This window comes from Geotrypetes seraphini, chromosome 2 (assembly GCF_902459505.1).
Source record: "Geotrypetes seraphini chromosome 2, aGeoSer1.1, whole genome shotgun sequence".
Classification (NCBI taxonomy): domain Eukaryota; kingdom Metazoa; phylum Chordata; class Amphibia; order Gymnophiona; family Dermophiidae; genus Geotrypetes; species Geotrypetes seraphini.
In genome coordinates, this window is record NC_047085.1 from 465915520 (window position 1) to 465937476 (window position 21957).

The following is a 21957-nucleotide window of genomic DNA, read 5'->3' on the forward strand; positions in this document are numbered from 1 at the left end:
CACTGAGCTCTGGAACAACCTTACCTCCCCTCTTCGGAACTTGAGCTCTCTCCAAGTTTTCCGCAAACATCTGAAAACCTGGCTTTTCTCAAAAAATGTAAGTCTCCCTCCAACTTAGGAATCAAGGAAACTCTTATAACTTGGCATCCCAAGTCCTCTAAATTTTCTTCACACTTCTACCTCTAACCCTCTGTTGTAGTTCCTTCCTATTTCTCCTACTGTAAACCGCGTCGAGCTCTACAAACGTGGAGATGATGCGGTATACAAACCTAAGGATTCGATTAGATTAGAACAGGGAAGAAATACGCCACAGAATAGCACAGGATTGCTCTTCAATGAAGGCTCTTGACAAAGTATTCAAAAGCAAGGAAATAACACTCAAAATGAAGATCAGATTTGTCCATACACTCATTTCCTTATTCGTCAATTACTACTACTACTACTATTAATTATTTCTATAGCGCTACCAGACGCAAATTACGGATGTGGAAGCTGGACACTACAGAAAGAAGACTGACACATTTGAGCTTTGGTTCTGGAGAAGGATTTTGTGTGTGTCATGGGCCTCCAGAAGAACTAACAAATTGATTCTGGAAGAGATCAAACTGACTATGACTCAAAGCCCAAATGATGAAGTTACAACTGTCCTATTTTGGTCACACTGTAAGAAGACAAAGATCATTGGAGGAGGACATCATGTTTGGGAAGATCGAAGGAATCAGACAAAGAGGGCAACCTGCAATCAGATGGCTGGACGTGTTGAAAACAACCATGAGAATGATACTGGAGGACCTTACCAGACTAGCACAAAGCCAATCTTTTTTTAGATCTGTAATTCATCAAGTCACTAGGACTCAAGCATGAGTCAATGGCACCTAACTATATATAATCAAAGAATAAAATTTTAAAAACCAAAAAAACCACACTTTACAAGGGGAAAATGTTTTATAAAGTTATTGTCAGATTTTGTTTTAAAAATATTAAATATGGTAAACTTTTCAATTATTTATTGACAAACATGTATAAAAGCCACCAATTTGGGAAACCCTGTCATGGCAGCAAAAATAGTATTACATACATCATCTCACAGCAATCATAAACACTACAGACATACAGAAAAAAAACCAAAGATATTAGTGAAAGGCCCTAGCATCACTAAGGAGGGCATATACTCTGTATTTGCAGCATAAAAATTTAACAATAGCAGCATTTCTCATACTTGCCTGAATTTTGGCACCATCATTCTGTGCTGCACCATCAGTATGTGGCATATGGATGCCATCAATGTGAAAACTTCTTCACTAGCAGAATCTCTCCAAACCATGTTTAATAAAGTATTGGTCTGCTGTTTTGTATCCATTTTCTTCAGGCATTCTTCAGTGATATACTGCACTGAAATTGTGCCATCACCCTACAAATACAGAAAGAAGGATTCCTTAGGTCTTTAAGTCACTTACTTATTTCTTGAAATACATACATTACAGCTCCTCTTCATATCAGGTTCAATTTATTTTCTTCTTGGGAAAAGATGGATATTAAAAGTTATGCAAGGCAAAGCTATGTTCAGATAAAAAGTTTGAAATGGTTATACAAAACTGCAAAAACAGATGCTATGGTTGGGAGAAATGGATTTAGAGTATTAACTTCAACATTGAAAACAGATGAAATATTTGGGGTTAGATAGGTGATATTAACTTTAGGAGTTTTACTTCCAAAACAGATCTTTTTGACCTAAGTGATCACATTGGTGAAGAAAGTCTATTTTAAATTAAGTGTGATAAACGATCTTTGCCTTTACTTTTATTTCAAAGCACTACAGTAATCACATTCTGATTTCCTACCCCTTGCAAACAGACTGGAAAGCTACTTACTGTATTTTTCATTCTATAAGACACACCTGACCATAAGACACACCTACCTGTCGAAGAGGAAAAAACAAGGAAAAAAAAAATTCTGAACCAAATAGTGTGTCCTGTACCCTGTCCCCCCTCTGGTGGTCTAGTGGTAGGCCAGGACAGGGTACAGATCATGTCTAGTGGTGGGCACGTCTAATGGTAGGCATTTGTAGTGGCAGCCAGCCAGCCCCAAGCCAGCCAGCCAACACCCCTCCCCCCGGTACCTTTTTTTTTTTTTTTTTTGCTTCCCAGCTCCCAGTGCACTTTCCGCGCTCCTGCTCTCTTCCGGCAGTGGCACAGCGGTACACGAGGCAGGCATGCGCTTTTTACGTGCCTGTCTGGTCCCGCACTGCACTCCGAATGGCTGCCATGAGTTTTTTGATTTAAGAGAACCTGTTGCTGTGGTTTCTCATCTGTGAGGACTTACTATTTTATTTGTCCTTGGAGAAAGCCAAGCCACTTACCTATATCATATGTTTTCTATGGACAGCTGGGATGAGAAAAAAAAAAAAGGTATCGGGTTTTTGTGGAGGTTTTTAATATTCACTACTTTTTGGGGGTGGAAAAAGTGCTCTTATGGAGCGAAAAATATGGTATCTGGAGTTTACTATGGACAGCAGTATAAAACATTCATACATGGGTCACATCATTCAACAGAGCCCAGAACGAGAAAACATTTCTCTAGCTTAGGAACTATCCTGAAGTCTTTGAGAAACATCACTGCACATACATGTTACTTCTGATCTGCTGCTGTCCTTATTTAAGCTTAGAGTAGAACACAATTCCTAGGGAAAGTGGATCAGTATGTGAGGACTCGTATCCTGTCCATAGAAAACATATGATACAGGTAAGTAGCTTGGCTTTCTCCAAGGACAAATAAAATAGTAAATTCTCACAGATGAGAAACCACAGCAACAGGTTCTCTTGAATCAAAAAAGAGGAAAATAAATATTCATGAAAGGTTGCAAAAGATATATACTTGCATAATATATACTAGCATAATTTTAGTGACAACTAGTCTTCTCATATTTTATGTTTTTTCTTGAAAGGCAGTCCTGGAATGAAGAAAAACATCCCCAAAGAAATTCTGAAGGACCAATTGGCCAAACCAAGTATGCTCTTTGGGTGCTCCCGCCCCTGTCCCTCCATCGAGTGCTGTGCGGCACAAGTATGCTCTTAGGGTGTGCAACTTGTGCAATCCTGGCATGAATTAGGGACAAAGGGAATTAGAGGACTCCATCTCTCCACAGTTTTGAGGCAAAGGAGGCGTTTTGAAATTGCAGAACAGAAAAAAAAAAATTGAGAAAATTCAAGCAGGTCACGGGAGCATTTTGATGCCAAACACAATAACAACAAAAATAAACGGCGATTTTAGGATTTTAGAGATTGGAGGAACACAGGGAACCTGCAGAAACCATTGGATTTCACATTTAGACACCCCCCCCCCAATTCACCTCATAGGCTGTAAAAGCCTTACTCACTGTGACCTGGAGGAAGAGCTCTACCTTGCAATTTGTCAATATGTGCAAACCATCTTAGGTAAGAGGGATTTCTGAAACCCAAGTCTGCAATGACATGTGAAGGGTCTAATGTCTGAAAGTAACACTTAAGACTTCTATTCCTATGTGTTTATAAACTGTACAATATATTAGGTGTTTATTTTCAGCTAATTGGAGGAGCATAGGGTACAAAAAATTAGTGTTTATAGATGTTTTCAAACCGCAGGTACTTTTGCAATTGAAATCAAGCATATAGTATATATTTGTGACACTTAAAGAGTTATCGACTTCCGGCGGAAGCATGGGGCTGTGAGCAGGACGGGCTCGTGGCTCCGGCGCGCCCGCTGCAGAATCAATTGATAATCTGCACTGAGGATATCAGTTTCCGGTGTCGGCGTGCGGGGGAGTGCGGTCGGGCGCTCCTGCGGTGATCTCGCGGCTGTCGGGGGAATGGCCGCGCGTCAGGGAGCCACGGACCGTCAGCGCCGAAAGCAGCCAGATTCCAAGATGGCGGCGCACGTGGCATCAGCATCGCCGGAATCGCCTGAAACTCCCAGCTCTTTGTGGGTCGCGGAGGTCACTGCTGAGGTGCAGGCCGCGCTGGAGGGCACGCTGGGAGCTAAACTGCAGCGTATCCTCGACAAGCTAGACACATTGGACCAGAGGTTTGCAGCCCTGACCTCGGAGGTTCGGGAGACGCAGCAGAGGGTCAGTTCTGCGGAGGATGCAGTACAGAGGATCTCGCAGGAGCAGGTGGACCACTCTACTTCTCTGGCGGCGCTCCGGGCCAAGGTGGAGGACCTGGAGAACAGGTCCCGCCGGAATAACCTGAGGTTCGTGGGCTTGCCTGAGTCTCTGGGGGACGCTGATTTGGGGGACTTCCTGCAGAGCTGGCTGCTGGAATCTTTGGCCCTTCCGCAACAATTGGGTCCCTTCTATATTGAAAGGGCGCATCGTCTAGGGTCCCGGCGGGATGGAGTGGAGCGTCCGCGGGTGGTTATCTGCCGCCTGCTCAACTATCGCCACAAGATTGCGGTCCTGCGGGCGCTACGCCAGGGGAAGAAGCTGCTCTACAACAACAAACAGGTCCTCTGTTTCCAGGATTACTCAGCGGAGGTTTCGCAGGCTCGACGCAAATTTTCTCCCCTTTGTTCCAGTCTTGCCCGGCGCAATATTCCTTTCTCTCTTCAATACCCTGCACGGTTGCGGGTGTTGCACTCCGGCAGGCCACACCATTTTGACACTCCAGAGGCGGCTCAGCGGTTTGTGGAGGAGCAGTTCCCGGAGGTGGCGCCGTGATCTTCCGCTGAGCTTCGTTGGGAGAGTTGTCCCCGCTGGGAGTTGGATGCTGTGATCCTGGGCTTCAAGAGTGCTGCACTGTCTCCTTCGAGGGCCTTCCTCCATGGATGGGGGGGCTTTTGCTGATTTCCCCCATGTTGCCCCCTGTTTTTCACTTGTTGGGGTTTCTGCATTCTGAGTTTGTTTATCTTTGCTGTGTGAGTGTGTGGGGGGGGTTTGTGTGTTTGGTGTCCTGATGCATGTGGGTGGGGGTTGGAGGGGCAGTGGATGGTGGGGGGTATGTTCTTTTGCGTGCAGGACGGGTCTGGGTCGGGTTTTGCGGTGTGGTTGCGGGGTGTTCAGTCTGATCGCCTGTAGGGGGGTTGGTGGGTGTTCTGTTTGCTTGTTGGATGCCTGGGGTGCGGGGGGAGGTATTTTTTGTCTGGGGATCCTGGTCTCTGGCTCGGTTCTTGTTTTTGGGGTGGAGCATGGCTTGTCAGTTACGGGGTGTGTCTGGGGGCTGAGGTGTTCTGTGGGGGGCCTGCAGTGGGCGTGCCTGCTTTCTGGAAGTGGCACCACTTAGGGTGCGGTATATGGTTTGGTGTGGGATACGGGGGTGGGGTGGGGGGCGGAGGGGGGGGGATCAGGGGGAGGGGGGTGGGGGGATCGGGGGGGACGGGGATCCTTTTGGGTTCGACAGGTTGGGGATTGGCTGTGTTTTTTGTGTGTGTGGTTAGAGGGGTGGAGGCTGGGATGCTCCTCTGGCCTTTTCAGATGGGATATTGTGTATCTGCTTTTGGTTCTTTTTTTAGTCTTTTCTGGAACCTAATTTGATATCTTGGAATGTGGGGGGGATACACTCACCGATTAAACGGTATAAAATTTTGCAAGCCTTGAATCGTAGGAGGGCCTCTATTGCTTTTCTCCAGGAGACCCGGTTGTCATCTGTGGAGCATGCTAAGCTCTGTTCTTGGTGGGTGGGTACACACTTGGAGGCTCCGGCTCTGGGGGGGAAGGGAGGGGTGGTGATACTTGTTCGCAAGGGTCTTCACCTCCAGACTCGCAAGGTGCTTCGGGATCCTGAAGGTCGGTACCTTATTGCTTCGGTCTCTCTCAACAATAAACCCTTATTGCTATGTAATTTGTATGCTCCTAACAATCCCTCTGCCAAATTTTTTCAGAAGTTGCGAAACCTTTTGTTGCAGTTTGGGGATATTCCTTTGATTCTCGGGGGTGACTTCAACGAGGTCCCGGATCCACGGCTAGATCGATCTACTTCGGTGGGACGAGAGTCATTGAGGGCCTGTACTGGGGCTAGCATGCTTGCTTCCTCTTTGAATTTATTGGATGTTTGGAGGGTTCTTCACCCGGTGGAGCGGGATTATTCTCATCTGTCTCGCGCACATGGGACGCTTTCACGCATTGATCTTATTCTCCTTTCCAGGGATCTCCTTCCTATGGTTCGGGAGGCCATCTTGGGTCCGATTGAGATCTCGGATCATGCATGGGTGGGCTTGCGTTGGCTTTGGGGTGCGCCTCGGAGGGGAGGTGTTTTGTGGCGGTTCCCCTGTCATTTATATCGTAATACCCGCTTTCACGACTTTCTGTTGGCCAAATGGAGGGATTTTCAAACTACAAATCGGCAGCATCGAGAGGATCCCATCCTCTATTGGGAGGCGGCGAAGGCCGTGTTGCGTGGGGAAATCATGTCGTTTGTTGCCTTTGAGGCTAGAGCGCGTCATAGAGAGATTCTGGCCTGGGAGCATAGGGTTCGGATTCTGCGGCACCGTTTTGCTCGCACCGCCACTTTGGCGCTTAAGACGCAGCTTTTGGAGGCGCAACAGGCCTTGAACGAACTTCTGCATAGGGGGGCTCAGAGATCCCGGGAACATTATCATTTTCAGCTGTTCCGGTTTGCCAATAAAAGTAGCAGGATGTTGGCGCGTTTAGCTCGTTCCTCTCGTGGGTCTGCGGGGGTCACGGCTTTGCGCGATGCACAGGGCACGCTTCACCATAAGACTGAGGATCTTAGTCGGATTTTGCGGGACTTTTTCGCTGACTTGTATGCTTCGCCGGGCCCGGATGATCTTGCTGGGGAGGTCTATTTGGACAGCTTGGATTTGCCCCATCTCTCTCCTGCTGACGCGGCGTTGCTGGAGCGCCCGGTGGAGGTGGAGGAAGTGGCGTGGGTGATTCGTGCTAGCCCGTTGGGCAAGGCTCCAGGACCCGATGGTTACCGTGGTGAATTTTATAAGTTGCTGGTGGATGAGGTCGCTCCGTTGTTGTCTGAAATCTTTAATTTGAATGTGGCTAAGGGGTTTTTGCCCCGTTACTTGAATTCAGCTGAGATCATTGTTCTTCCTAAGCCGGGTAGGGACCCCACTCTGCCGGACTCCTATAGACCCATTTCCCTGCTGAACTTTGAGACAAAATTGATGGCTAAGGTGTTGGCGAATCGTTTGGCCCGTGTGCTGCCTTCCTTGGTGTCGGACCAGCACGTGGGTTTTGTGCGTGCTCGGCCGGTATCTAAGAACCTTCGTCGTATCTTGCTGGCCCTGGAGAAGTCTGGAGTGGATGGCACCCCCGCTTTACTTGTGAGTTTTGATGCCGAAAAGGCTTTTGACCGGGTGCGGTGGGGGTTCCTCTTTGCTACGCTGCGGGCATATGGTTTTGGCCCTTTTTTTCTTAACGCCCTTTTAGCGCTTTATAGTGATCCGGTGGCGAGGATCTCGGTGAATGGGGGCTTGTCGGAGCCCTTTTCTATTACTAGAGGGACCCGTCAGGGCTGTCCCCTGTCGCCGTTGTTGTTCGTGCTTTCCTTGGATCCCTTGATCAGGGAGCTGCAATCCAATGTAGATATTAGTGGTCTTTATCTGGGGGCCTCTCATTTTAAGATTGCGGCCTTCGCCGATGATCTTTTGGTCTTTCTGACTGACCCGCAGCATTCGTTATCTACTCTCTTGGAGAGTGTTCGGGACTATGGGGATTTTTCCGGGTTCAATTTAAATTTAAAGAAATCGGAGGCGTTGGCATCTGACGAAAATCTGCGGCGTTCTTGGAGGGGGGCCTTTCCCTTGCACTGGGCGGATTCCTCCTTTCGCTATTTGGGCGTTCAGCTGTCTATGGATGTTCGGGAGCTTTACCGGTTGAACGTCGCTCGTTTGCTCTCCACTACAGGCTCCGTGTTGGCCGCCTGGCGTAATCTGCCTCTTTCTTTGATGGGGAGGGTGCAACTTTTTCGGATGGTTTTATTCCCTAAGTGGCTTTATGTTTTACAGACTTTACCTTTGTTTCTCTTGCGTAAGGATATCCGGGCTCTCTCCTCCTTGTTGTCCCGGTTCTTTTGGGGAGGTCGGAGACCAAAGTTGCGGTGGCAGTTTCTGGTGGGCTGCTGGGGCCGGGACGGTTTTGGGGTGCCGGATATTGCTCTTTATAATCAGGCGTGTCTTTTGCGCCACGTAAGGGACTGGGTCATGGGTACTGCCCTTTATACTGATGTTTTCTTGGAGCGAGATTATTTTTATCCTTCTCATCTTCTCTCTCTATTGCATTCTCGGTTGGCGGCTCTGCCGGTTTGCTATCGCCATAGTGTTTTGTTTCGCCCCCTTTGGGAAGTGTGGCGACGGGTGCTGCCTTTTTGGCGGCAGGATCCTCATGTTAGTGTGCTCTTGCCTCTGACTGGTAATCTTTCCTTTCTTCCAGGGCTCCTTCCCTCTGTCTTCGGGCGCTGGCGAGCTCACGGGTTTGAGTTTCTTTTTCATATGATGCGGGATGATGGGACATTGCTCTCTTGCGATGAGTTGCTGCGTTGTGGTTTGCCTTCTTCGGGTCTTTTGTTTGCTCATTGTCAACTCCGGCATTATGTACAGTCCCTTCCGCGGAGTTCTCTTTCTTTGGATTTTGGAATTAATTTTCGTGCCTTTTTGGAGGGGGGGGAGGACTCTGTCTCGGGGATCTCGGTCTCCTTATATCATAGACAGCTTGGGGCTCTTGGGCCTCTGAGGGATTTTACCTTGGTGCTGAGGGCTTGGCAGAGGGATTTGGGGCGGGAGCTCGGGGTGGGATTTTTGCTTCGGGCTGTTCGCCGTACTCCTATTTTGGTGTATAGTGCGGAGCTTCGAGAGTGCCACTTCCGGACCTTGTTGAGAGAGTATGCCTCCCAGAGCCGGGCCTACCATATGGGATGTGTTGATACCCAATACTGTCTCACCTGTCATGTGGAGGTGAACTCTTATTTTCATGGTCTCTGGGAGTGTGAGAGTATTCAAAGCTTTTGGGGGGCTATGGCTTCCTTTCTTCAGGGTCTCCTGCAGGTTTCTGTTCCTGTCTCTGCATTCCATATGCTGTTCGCTCATTTCTCTTTGTTTTCTGTGTATACCTCTGCGGAAAAACTGTTTTTGAGCAAATGCTATATTTTGGGGAAGAAGTGTATATTGAATTTCTGGCTGGCGGAAGTCCCTCCCTCCTTCTGGTACTGGAGGAATAAATTACATGCTCTTCTGGAATGGGAGGCCGCGCTGGCTTCTTCCTCCCGCCGACGGAGCAGAGACTTTGTTCATGTTTGGACTCCTTATTTAGACAGTTTGTCTCCCCGGGTTCGTAGTCGTATCTTGAATAGACTGCAGTTGTATTCCCTATTACCTGTCTGAGCTGGGGGGTGGGGGGGGTTTGGGGGGCTGGGGGGGGGTTGTGGGGAGGGGACTGCTTTTGGGGGGGCATAGGGGGGTGGGGTGTTTTGTAACCTGAGAGGACATAAGAGTCCAGTCCTCTTGGGGAGGGGAGCCCTGTTTTTTACGTAGGACTTTGCTTGCTGTTTGTACCTGTTGTGGTTTGTTGCTTAATAAAAAAACAGATTTCACCTAAAGAGTTATCAATACAGAAAGTGCACAAAAAATGAGTAAATTATACAAGACAAGCAGGGAAGGGATGAGGAGTCCTACAGAGAAATAGTGTTGTTGTTTTTTTTTTTGGGGGGGGGAGGTTGTTTTGGGTTGGGGTTTTTTTTTTAGTGTTTATCTAACATATATCTACTTAATTTTTAGTATGGGGGCTGAGGAGTCGCTGGGGTAAATCAGCTTTTTATCAATTAAAACCTAAAGTCAGAAGCCTTAATATTGCAAAATAAATTATAAATTGCACTGTAACAGTGGTGTTTTGGTGTTTACAAAACCTGAAAATATAGTAAAGTAAAAGAATGGTGCACATGACATGTCTACAGATAAACAAAGATACTTCAGTGAGAAAATCAGCATAATTTAAAGAATACAAAATGTAGAGAAACCCAAATCCCATGTTTGTTACAAGCTGTATGAGCCTCACTATCATCATCAACTTTTTAATTATAAATGAAAACCCACTTCTCACACACAACTTTTTCAATGTTTAACAGTCACAAATCATCACTTTGCATTCTCTTCTTGAAGCACTTTATATTATCACTTTGTTTTAAGACCTTTGTAATAGAGTCCTGCAAATTGTTGTGACTACTGGCCTTTTGAACGTCTCATATTTCAATGGTAACTTCCTAAATTCTCTGCATTTTACATATGTACAACACTATCTCCTTCTTTTACTAAGGATCGCTAGCTGATTTAGAACGCGCTACATGCTAATGCGTCTATTATATTCTATGGACGCATTAGCATGTAGCGTGCACTAATCATTAGTGCGTGCTAAATCGATTAGCACATGCTAAATCAGTTAGCGCGCCTTAGTAAAATGACCCCTATGTAAATCAATGATGCCCCATTCAAAAAGGCTTTTGCAAAAATGTAAAAATAAGGAAAATAACACCAATGTGCAAAAATACTTATATATAATTAGTGAATGAAGTGCTCTGTGTCATTATATTTCTCCTACTTGGAGGGAAGGATAACTAGGAGCCGTCACCACACTCCAGTTGTTTCCCACCACCACCATTTGTACAATTTTTTTTTTTTTAAATAGTCACTTATCTGAAACAACAGGTGGTGGAGTAGTGCATGTCCATGATACAAAATTTTTCTTATTCCTGTTTCCTTTGCTCCAGCGGGTAGTGCTCAAATAGTCATTATTAAACAGAAAATCCACCCAACTCTTATACAATCGATGGGGAGAGCCATTGAAAGTTAATGTGACAGATTTAAATAAAATTTCTTTTTAAATGTTTATTTTAGGTTGAAGCCCCATAATATTGCATAGAGTGATTTTTGTCAGGGCTAATTGTTTTTTTTTTGTGTTCTCTTTTTTGAACATTAAATTTCACACATATGTAGAGGTTGATGAGGAGACATGCTATATAGTAAGAAGCTTATAAAGTCTGTTAGGGCAAGCTTATAAATCTTACAGTTGTCGTCATCATCCTATTGACATCATCATCCTCATCTTCTGAGTCACTTGTAGCTTCCTGACAGTTTGTACTAGTTGCAGAAACTGGTAATTGTGAAAGGAAGATTTGCAGTACCCTTAGATACATAAGGCGGCCTTCCTCTGAAAGAGCTCCTGTAAGAACATTGAAAAGCAAGTTTATGTTAAAATATTTGTCTCTATTACATCATACTACATCAACATTCTTGTGGACTAAGCATTTTATTTTCTTCTATTTCTCAGTAGGAATCCTTTATCAATATTAAAAAACAGTTTATTAAAATTGTTCTTGTATGCTGCAAATTGTTCTTGTATGCTGAAGTCTAGGTCCGGCCTTCCCTGTAAACCTACAGTTGATCTAGTTTTCAAAGTATCAACTACTAATATGCAACTCTCTACATCAATGGTCTCAAACTCAAACCATTTGCAGGGCCACATTTTGGATTTGTAGGTACTTGGAGGGCCTCAGAAATAAATAGTTAATGTCTTATTAAATAAATGGCAATTTTACATGAGGTAAACCTCTTTATAGTTTATAAATCTTTCCTTTTGGCTATGTCTTAATAATAATATTGTCATTTATAGCTAAAGAGACATATGATCAAGAAACTGTTTTATTTTACTTTTGTGATTATGATAAACATACCGAGGGCCTCAAAATAGTACCTGGCAGGCCGCATGTGGTCCCCGGGCCACGTGTTTGAGACCACTGCTCTACATATAAGAGATGGTCCTTACTCAAATTTACATTTTAAATTGTTCTAAGAGATTTGAACAAATATGTAGATGACATAACTAATATGGAAGGTGCTAACTTGCTTACCATTATGGAAGAGGGTCATACAGTGCATTTTACAACTATAAAATCTTATGATAGGAGTCATAATCTGGAGCCACTATTTGGATCCACTATGGACAAAAAGCTAGAAATTTGAAGGTTGAAAGTGATAGTTGATCTCTTGGTTAGATTATTATAAGATTATTTTTCTCATACAGTGAAATCAGTTAGCTTAGTGGGGTTTAAAAAAGGTTTGGATAATTTCCTAAAAGAGAAGTCCAAAGGCCATTATTGAGATGGCTTGGGGAAATCCACTGCTTAGGATAAACAGCATAAAATCTGTTTTACTACTTGGGATCTAGCTAGGTACTTGGGATGTAGGTTGGCCACTGTTGGAAACAGGATACTGGGCTTGATGGACCTTCAGTCTGTCCCAGTATGGCAATTCTTATGTTCTCATGACATTAAAGAAATTGAAAAAAGACTGAATGATTATTATGAAAAAGGAGAATTAGTAGAAAAATTCACTGGCATGGATGACTGCAAGAAGACAGTTGATTGGTATGGTTGCTCTACAAAGGCTTTAGATGTCCATTTTAGACATTGGGTCGTTTTTGGGTTTTTTTAAATCCTCCTGATCAAAATATGCTTGGTTCACAGGAGAATTAGGAGAGAGACAATATAAAAGGAAACTGGAAAGAATCTTTGGAGAAATTTATTTGCTTGGAAGAAAGAAGAAAACCAATATCTTGTTAGGACCCAAACTGATGAAATGGATTACAAACCGGTTAACTGACACTAGACAAGTGATGGTACTAGTAAATGGAATTCACTCAGAGGAGGAAAAAAAAAAGGTGCCTCAAGGATTGGTAATGGGGCTGATTCTGTTCAGTATATTTGTGACTAACATGACCAAAGGATTAGATAGAAAAATATGCCTTTTTACAGATGACAATGATTTGCAACACAAAGGATTTCTAACAGAAAGGACAGTAGCAAACAAAATATGTTTTTATACATTTTTAAAAATCTGAAATATTTACAAGTAAAAGCACAGTTACTTACCATAACAGGTGTTATCCAATCACAGGAGGCAGATATTCTTACTGATGGGTGACAGCACCGACGGAGCCCCGGTACGGACACTTTAGAGTGAATTGCACTCTAAAAACTTAGAAAGTTCTGGCTAGCCCGCACCGCGCATGCGCGAGTGCCTTCTGCCCGGCATAGGCAAGTGGTCCCTCAGTTAAGATAAGCCAGCTAAGAAGCCAACCCGGGGAGGTAGGTGGATTGTGAGAATATCTGTCTGCTGTCCCTGGATAACAATTGTTACGGTAAGTAACTGTGCTTTATCCCAGGACAAGCAGGCAGCATATTCTCATTGATAGGTGACCTCCAAGCTAACAGAGATGGGATGGTGGGAATGTTGGCCAAAGAAAATAGAATTTGAAATACAAAATGGCTGAAGTGCCCATCCCGTCTGGAGAAAAAATCCAGACAGTAGCGAGAAGTGAAGATATGAACTGAGTACTAGAGAATGACACAGGGAAAAATCTGTTCCATCACTGCCCCGTCCCTGGCTCACCGTCCCCTTCACCGCCCTGCCACCACCATTCCCTTCACCGCCCCGCCACCGCCATTCCCTTCACCGCCCCATCACCGTCACTGCCACCCCATTCACCGCCCTCACAGCATCCATACAAGCCTCAGTACTGCAATATTTAGCTTATTCCTTCCTTATAAATTAAAGTTCTGGCTGCTGAACTAGAGAAAGAGATGTTCAGCTGTCAGGGCTTTATTTATAAATTTTTATCAACACAACTAATATACTACTTTATCCTAAAGCAAAAACGAAAAAGAAAATAAATAGAATTTTTTTTTTTCTACCTTGTTGACTGGTTTCTGCTTTCCTCATCTTCTCATTCAATTCCTTCCTTCCACTGTGTGTCTTCTCTCTGCATCTTCCATTTGCTCTGTTACTGTGCCTCTCCCTTCACTCCCCTCCCCAATTGGACTGTCACCCATCTTCTTCCCTCCGCTCCTCCATAGTCTGGCATCTGTCTTCTTCCCTTCCAGCGTCTTCTCCCCACTCTGTCTTCCACATTTCCCTTCAAGGTCTGTTCCTCTCCACCCTCCTTCAATGTCTGTTCTATTCCTTTCAACCACTACCCTTCCCTCCCTCCTTCACCATCTGTTCCTTTCTACCACCCTTCAGCTCCTCCTGCGCAGCCTATCTACCTCCCTCCCTCTTTCGGGGCATGTTACAATGTAATTTGTGAAAGCCGCTGGAGCCTGCGAGCTCGATCCCCAAACAATCTCGCTTCTGTGTTCCTATTTTCCCCATTTCTAATATCTCCCCTATGTATATGGCATTGCCCCCCCTGTCCATATACCATCCCCATGGCATGTATGTCCCCTTTATGTCTCTGTCCCTATGCCCCCATGCACATAATTTCCCCTCTGTTTCTGTTACCTTCCTGTGTCCAGATTTCCCCTCTCTTCCTCTTCCACACCAATGTGTCTCTTCTCCTCAACCCCATCTAGCTTCTTTCCCTCTTTCTCCTCCCCCCCCCTGCTTCCAGCATCTGTCTCACCTGCCTGCCATCCCCTTTCTTTCCTGCTGTGGGTTTTTTTCTCTCCCTCTTCATCCCCTTGGCCCAGAATCTCTTTCCCTTTCACTCCCTCCTTCCTAGTATGAGCCGGGAACACAGCCCCCTCCCGCCCGATTGCAGCATTCCATCAGCTCCCTACCTCCACCTCACCTTAGATGTAGAGTTTGCCGGCTTTCTTTTTCTCCCAGCCGCACGCATTTAAAAAGCCGCGCACGTGCGGCTGCTCAGTTGTTCAATCTTCTCCTCTGACTCAACAGGAAGTTGCAGCAGAGGAGAAGATTGAACAACTCGAGCAGCTGTGCGTGCGCGGCTTTTTGAAAGCGTGCGGCTGGGCGAAAAAGAAAGCCGGCAAACTCTGCATCTAAGGTGAGGTGGAGGGAGGGAGATGGCAGAACGCTGCGATCGGGTGGGTGGGGACTGCTGGACCGCGCGATCCTTGATTGCCTCACTGCGGAGACAAGACCATTCACCGCTCACGGGGCGGTGAATGGCCTTGTATCTGTCTCCGCAGAGACTACTATTTTTTCTTTCCCCCATTTTGGCGGGTTACCCGTGGATACTTGCGGCTAGCCGCGGGTAACAACCACGTCATTCTCTACTGAGGACCAAGTGGCAGCTTTACAGAGTTCCTCAAAGATGTAGTTAAAAGGAAAAACAACAAAAGCTGCCAGAACTCAAACTCAAGGAACTGCAACTCGATATCCCCGTGCCAGTCCAATCTGAGTATAGCAGAACGAAAGGCAGGCAATCAGTCAGGTGAAAATCATTCACATGAATATAGGATACCCGAACTGGGTTTAATCAAAAGAAATGAAAAGTTTGGGAGAAAATCACTGCGGCTTTGACCGGAGAATTAAGGAGGACAAATAACTGCTTACATTCCAAAGTATACAAAGCAAGAGCTCCCATAGGAAAACGAGGTGCAGGAAAAAACAGACAGAAGAACTGGCTGAGTGAGATGAAAACTGTAAAAGAGACTTTGGGCATGTACTCAGAACCACCTTGTTATGATGAAAAACTGTTAAGGATGAATCTGCTAGTAATGCATGAAACTCACTGACCCTCCTGGCAGAGGTGAGAAACATAAGGAAAAACCCTTTTCCAGGTAAGAAACTCAAGTTGAGCTGATGCCATTGTTTCAAATGGTAGCATTAACAAGCAGGAAAGAACTACAGGAAGAGTCCAGACGACAGAAGGAAACTGTAGAGATAGTTTCACAGGGTAAAAGAAATTCCATCAATAAACCTGGAATCCCAGTAGAAAAGGCTATAGCCCAAATGACAGGAGAGTTATGAGGTGTGGTTATACACAGTAAAAAAAAACCTGTTGTGAATCTAGAAACCAGAGGATAAGTAGAAAAAGGTTGACCCTTGACTAACAAAGGGAAAAAAATGCAATAGCATTGAAAAGAAGTTTGAGAGATAAAGACTCGAGACTAGAATCAAACAATAGAAGAAATAGCAATAGAACCCATGTTGTCTGGGCCACCATGAAGTAAAGAAAAGCATGGTGGCTACATCTCTCTCTTGAGCTTGAATAAAATGCTCAACAGGAGAAGACATGGAGGAAATGCATATAGAAATATGCCAGTCTAATCCAGGAGAAAAATATCTGTTGCCAGACGAAGAAGGGAGTACATAAGAACATAAGCAATGCCTCTGCTGGGTCAGACCTGAGGTCCATCGTGCCCAGCAGTCCGCTCACGCAGCGGCCCAACAGGTCCAGGACCTGTGTAGTAATCCTCTATCTATAGCCCTCTATCCCCTTTTCCAGCAGGAAATTGTCCAATCCTTTCTTGAACTCCAGTATCGTACTCTGCCCTATTACGGTCTCTGGAAGCGCATTCCAGGTGTCCACCACTTCCTAGCATTCATTTTGAATCTGTCCCCTTTCAACTTTTCTAAATGCCCTCTTGTTCTTTTATTATTCGAAAGTTTGAAGAATCTGTCCCTCTCTACATGCCCTTCATGATCTTGTAAGTCTCTATCATATCCCCTATAAGTCTCCTCTTCTCCAGGGAATAGAGACCCTGTTTCTCCAATCTCTCAGCGTATGAGAGGTTTTCCATCCCCTTTATCAGACGCGTCGCTCTCCACTGAACTCTCTCGAGTAATGCCATGTCCTTCCTAATCAATAAAGATTAATAAAGTTTAAATTAGCCACCAAATAGTAAAGATATATAGAAAACTAACCACTAGTTCCTCAGTTTGCCACACTATGATAACGTATGGTAGCTGTCCTCATAGGAACTTTATAACGTGTATAGTTTTCATTATTTTTATACTTTTCTTTTCCTTTATTTTATATTTTATTTACTTATGAGATACTTGTGCCTAGTATAATAGCATTTATAGCAGAAGTGATGATAATAACAGTCACTTAGCTTTTATCTAGCTCTGGGTCTAGCTCAATCCCCACCGACGCGTTTCACGATTTCATCAGGGTCGGGGAAGGAGAACGCAGAGCAGAATCTTTTCCTAGCAAAACGCTAGATCCATAATTCCGGCTTCCTAATTATGGATCTAGCGTTTTGCTAGGAAAAGATTCTGCTCTGCGTTCTCCTTCCCCGACCCTGATGAAATCGTGAAACGCGTCGGTGGGGATTGAGCTAGACCCAGAGCTAGATAAAAGCTAAGTGACTGTTATTATCATCACTTCTGCTATAAATGCTATTATACTAGGCACAAGTATCTCATAAGTAAATAAAATATAAAATAAAGGAAAAGAAAAGTATAAAAATAATGAAAACTATACACGTTATAAAGTTCCTATGAGGACAGCTACCATACGTTATCATAGTGTGGCAAACTGAGGAACTAGTGGTTAGTTTTCTATATATCTTTACTATTTGATGTCCTTCCTAAGGCACGGCGACCAATTTTGGACGCAGTACTCCAGATGTGGACGCACCATCGCCCGATACAATGGCAGGACAACTTCTTTCGTTCTGGTTATAATACCCTCTTGATCATGCCTAGCATTCTGTTTGCCTTCTTAGCAGCTGCTGCGCACTGTGCCGTCAGCTTCATTGTCATGTCCACCATTACCCCCAAGTCCCTTTCTTGGGTACTCTCATTTAATAACATCCCTTCCATCGTATAGTTGTACCTCGGGTTTCTGTTTCCCATATGTAATACTTTATATTTCTCAACGTTGAACTTCATCTGCCTGGAGCAACTGGTGATTGTGAGGAGTCGCCAACAAATCCTCTTGTAGAGCACCCCCTTGAGCAAAAATGTACTAGAGAGTTGTAAAATGGAAAGTCTATGCGGGAGATTAAAAAATCTTGCTGAAAATGTCTACTAGGAAATTCAGCTCCTCATGAATGGCAGCAATAGCAGATAGCAAGATGCTACTCAAGTCCATAAGAGTAGGGCCTCCTGACACAACAGGAGAGAGCCCTAGCCTCCTTGCTCAATTATATGTAGTGCATAACTACTGGATTGACTGTGCAAGGGAGGAGGACTTGAGGACAGAGTAGATGATGAAAAAACCATAAGGGTAAAAAGATCACTCGAAAGATTAGGAAATGGATGGAAAAAATCAGTTCCTTGGCAGTCGAAAGAGTCTGAGGCTGCAGATTGCCCATATGAACCCCCAATGCAGAAAAAGATGCAATAGGCATGATAACCATGCAAGGCGGGGGACAAATAAAAAAGGGGATCTCCGGATAGAGAAGAGGAGATCAGCCCTAAGTGAAGTAACTGCAGAGGAAAGATATACAGGTTTTGAGAGACAAGCCCTCACCTGATACCACTGGAAAACAAAAGACCACTGAAGAGTAGTCCGACCCATGGCATAAGAGAAACAAGAGAAATAAACCATCATGTGTCTGGCAGGAAAGGATTGAAAAAAGAAACAACTATTGACCCAGACAGATGAGAGATTGAAAGCAATCTTAAAGAAGAAACACTCTCACAAGAGTGGTGTCAATAAAACACAGACATGAATTCGAGTATGTAAACTGAAAATGTAAAGAAAATGAGATAGTTTGAGAAAGTGTCTGAACCATGTCCCAAGAAAAAACAGCTGGGGAAAAACCAAATGTTTAAAAGGGAAAAAAGGAGAAGGCCCTGTAATTGAATAGATGTGGCCAGCACAATCAGACAGTTCCTGAAGAATCTGAGAGCAAATACCAGTCGAAAGGAAAAAACCTATACTGGTAAGGAGAACGGCTGAGTAAAACTGAAAAGCATAGCCCAAAAGCCGTATGAATGGGAGCATGTGGTGGCTGCCTTGAAAACTAGGAAGGAGAGCCATGAGGTCTGAATAAGGCAAAAACAAGTCTGAAGAACTTCTGGACTAGAAAAAAGAGATCTGAGATCCAGAAAAAACACAGTCTTCCAGTGTACTTGAAATTCAATAGACAGAAGGGAGGAGAATTCCTAACTCAACTAATTGAAGAGACCCTTGAAGTGGAATCAGCAGGAGAAATAAGGAAGGACTTCACAAGATCCCACGAAGACTCTCTTAGAGAAACAGAGACCGAGAGCAGGGTGAAAACATTAAATGTATAAAACCTGCCATATGAAGAAAACTCAAGAGAGCTAAGGTTCTTAGTAGTCCATGAAGAACTGAAAAAACAGCCTCCGTGAAGGTGAAGACTGCTACTCAGATGGGACCAGAGAATTTCACCTGGTCCTTTGTGTGGAGGAAACATGTTCCAGCACGGTCCTGGAAACACCAAAAAATGTTCCCCAAATCAGACATATGGATTAACCTGTCCTGATGAGTGATGATAAAAACAGATACTCAATTGCAGACGAGGTCTGTAAAAACCAGATCTGCCAGAATAGGTACTGAAAACATAAGACACTGTATGAGCAAGCAGAGAAATTGAAAAGTGGCTACATGGAATGTGTGAACAAATGTATATGCCAAGGAAAATCATTCAGGCAGTATAGGAATCTAGTAAGCCCATGTGGCTAACTGGTCCATAGCCTTGTCCACTCTGCCTAGAAACACAGAGGCCTACATACTCGCCGGTAGAATGAACTCCACCAAGAGGGAAACAAAGACACATGCTGATGGTTTCAAAAGCTTGTCAAAAAGTTCCCATAAATATCATGAAAGCAAACAAACCTTGAGTAGATTAACTACAAAGCAAGGAAAAGAAAATCCTTAGGGAAGGAAATGACTGTACAGAGTCAACTTCCAAAGGAATGCTTTTACAGACAGTTCCCTAAGGGATATGTAAAAACCTTATGTTGTTCTTTTTTGTGTTTTGAACCCCACGGAAGGGAAAAAAAGAACATGTGATGAAGAAGCACCCACTACTTCAGAGAGTCAGGGAGTCGGCGTCGAAGGCCGAATACAACTTAATGACTACAAAGCCTTCCCATACCGGAGCAATACCAACACCAATAACTTCAACGACAACTGGCGTCGCGTTATAGGAGTCGTCAAAAGTAGAGGGAACTCCTGTGAAAATGTCACCAGTATCAACAACTCAACCGGATCAGCACCTGTATCGACATGGCTGACGACCCAAACAACTGGAAACATAGTTGAACATGTCGATGTCAAGAAAAGAGCTCCGACATATCAACATGAGTGTCGATGTGGACATCGATATGTATCAAAGATGTCGATAGCGACATGGGTGCCGACATCAATCATAGAGGTCAACACCAATCATAGATGTTGACATCGACACAGGGGTCGACAGGTACAGTGAAACATGCCAATACCGACAGAAGTCGTGGACATGAAAGAAACACTGATGAAAAGAAAGTACCGGTATGAATGGAAGCAGCGCCGGTACCATCGTGCTACACTCCAGAGATGAAAATGCCAGTATCAAGGCATACATCACTAAAGGAGTACAAAGAAAAGAATACTGGTACTCTTGGCCCATGACCGGTACCATCAGTGTCGCTTCACGCTTCCAAGATGAACATGCCCAAATCAAGGCAGTCATCAATATCGAAGCGGAGCCAGAGATGGGGCTGAAAAGAGGTTGGCAGGACTTGACTCACTGCTACTATGACCAAAGTTGACAGGATTAGACTCACTGCTACAATGACCTGAAGCCCAAGGAAGAAAAAAGTACCAACTTACCCAGAGTAGGATCAGATTGAATGTTGGGTGCCCCACTGACTCACAATGCACGTGAAGGCTTCCAGAGACAGTAACCACTCCCCAGGATCTAGGGTCTTCAGATTGAGGAAATCCACTTGTGCATACTCCCTCCTGCCACATGTGCCGCCGAGAGCACCAAAAGATGGTACCAAATGCTATGCTTAGGCTGGGCCACTACCGAGGAAGTCTATGCAAGCACCGATGTCAAGTGCAACTTGAACATATCACTGAACTGCATGCGGAAAAACCTATCGAGTTGTTCCTTCAAGATTAGCACCAGTACACAGCTGATAACAATGAGGGCAGGAGTCAAGATGGCAGACAGTGCTTGACAGCATTCTGACCACTTGCATACCGCTTCAATTTTTCTTCTCACAAATTACCTGAAAAATTGCTTTGGAATGCCACATTCAAAGAGGAAAGGAATGGTTAGAGCAACAAACTTTCCAGCTCTTTCTTCCTCTCCAATTCAACTAACGCTTCCTCAGGTCCAGAAGCAGCACTCGGTTGTCATACATCGGTTGGAAAATTAGGTTTGGAGTCCGCTGTGGAGTCGAGTGTGGGAGCACTCGGCTCACTGGAACCAAACATCTTTGTCATCCCAATGATTATTGTGCCTCCTTGTCCAGTGGATGCACGGAATTTTGAGTCGAACTCCGAGTGAGAGGAGGGGGAACCCTGGAGCTCGATTTAGGCACAGCTTCACCCATGGAAAGACTGCTGTGTGAGAAGAACACCGAGGAGGTTGGAGAGTCAGATATAGTAGTCTAAGAAAGAGACCAATTCCAAAATACTTTTCCATAAATAATTTTTGTTTGGTTTTCTTTGTTGGAAATGGCTCTGTATTTCTAGAACAAGTGTTATAGTTTGTAATGATTTAATAAATGAATTAAAATAAAAAAAAGATTTGCACCAGTACCCTTTGGTCAATGGCCGGTACCATTGGTGCAGCAGGGTGTCGAGGGGTAGGTGACCTCGAAGAGGATTCATGCCCTAAAGGAAACACAGCCTGCACCAAAGGAGAGCATTGGTGTCAACGCTCGGCCTGCATCAAGGGACTTAATACTGTAGAGGCCTGCGATGCTTGCTGGGAAGAGGATGGCTTCTTAACAGGCTTCCAGGTAGGTGGAATAACATCCAATGTCGATGCTGGTGCCACCGGTATCAAAGGCTCGGATCGAACCATAGAGTTCATAATTGAGCTAAAGAGCTTCTCTTGTTGGATGCAGTGAGCCTTCAATGAGCGTTTCTGCAGTGTGGAATGCGTATAAGTGTCTACCCAATGTTCAGGGCCCAAACACTGCGAATACCAACTATACGGGTCAGTGATAGAAATAGGGTGCTTACACTACTACTACTAATCATCATTTACATAGCACTGAAAGGCGTACGCAGCGCTGTAGATTTCAACATTTATAGATGGTCTCTGCTCAGAAGAGCTTACAATCTAACTTGGACAGACAAAACAT

At 44.6% G+C, this 21957-nt stretch overlaps 1 protein-coding gene across 7 annotated transcripts in view; it reads right to left on the bottom strand.

The window, feature by feature from the left end:
- Positions 1–21957, bottom strand: part of UBE3C (ubiquitin protein ligase E3C) — a 378461-nt gene that overhangs the window by 253205 nt on the left and 103299 nt on the right. For all 7 annotated transcript variants that reach the window (XR_004538176.1, XR_004538178.1, XR_004538177.1 and 4 more), the window contains 2 exons: positions 10998–11152; positions 1224–1411 (listed from right to left, as the gene is read on the bottom strand). Coding sequence is in view for 4 of the 7 variants with exons in the window: in XM_033931605.1 (XP_033787496.1) it covers positions 1224–1411; positions 10998–11152 (343 nt within the window). In the remaining 3 variants the exon portion in view is untranslated. The remainder of the gene's footprint in view (positions 1–1223; positions 1412–10997; positions 11153–21957) is intronic.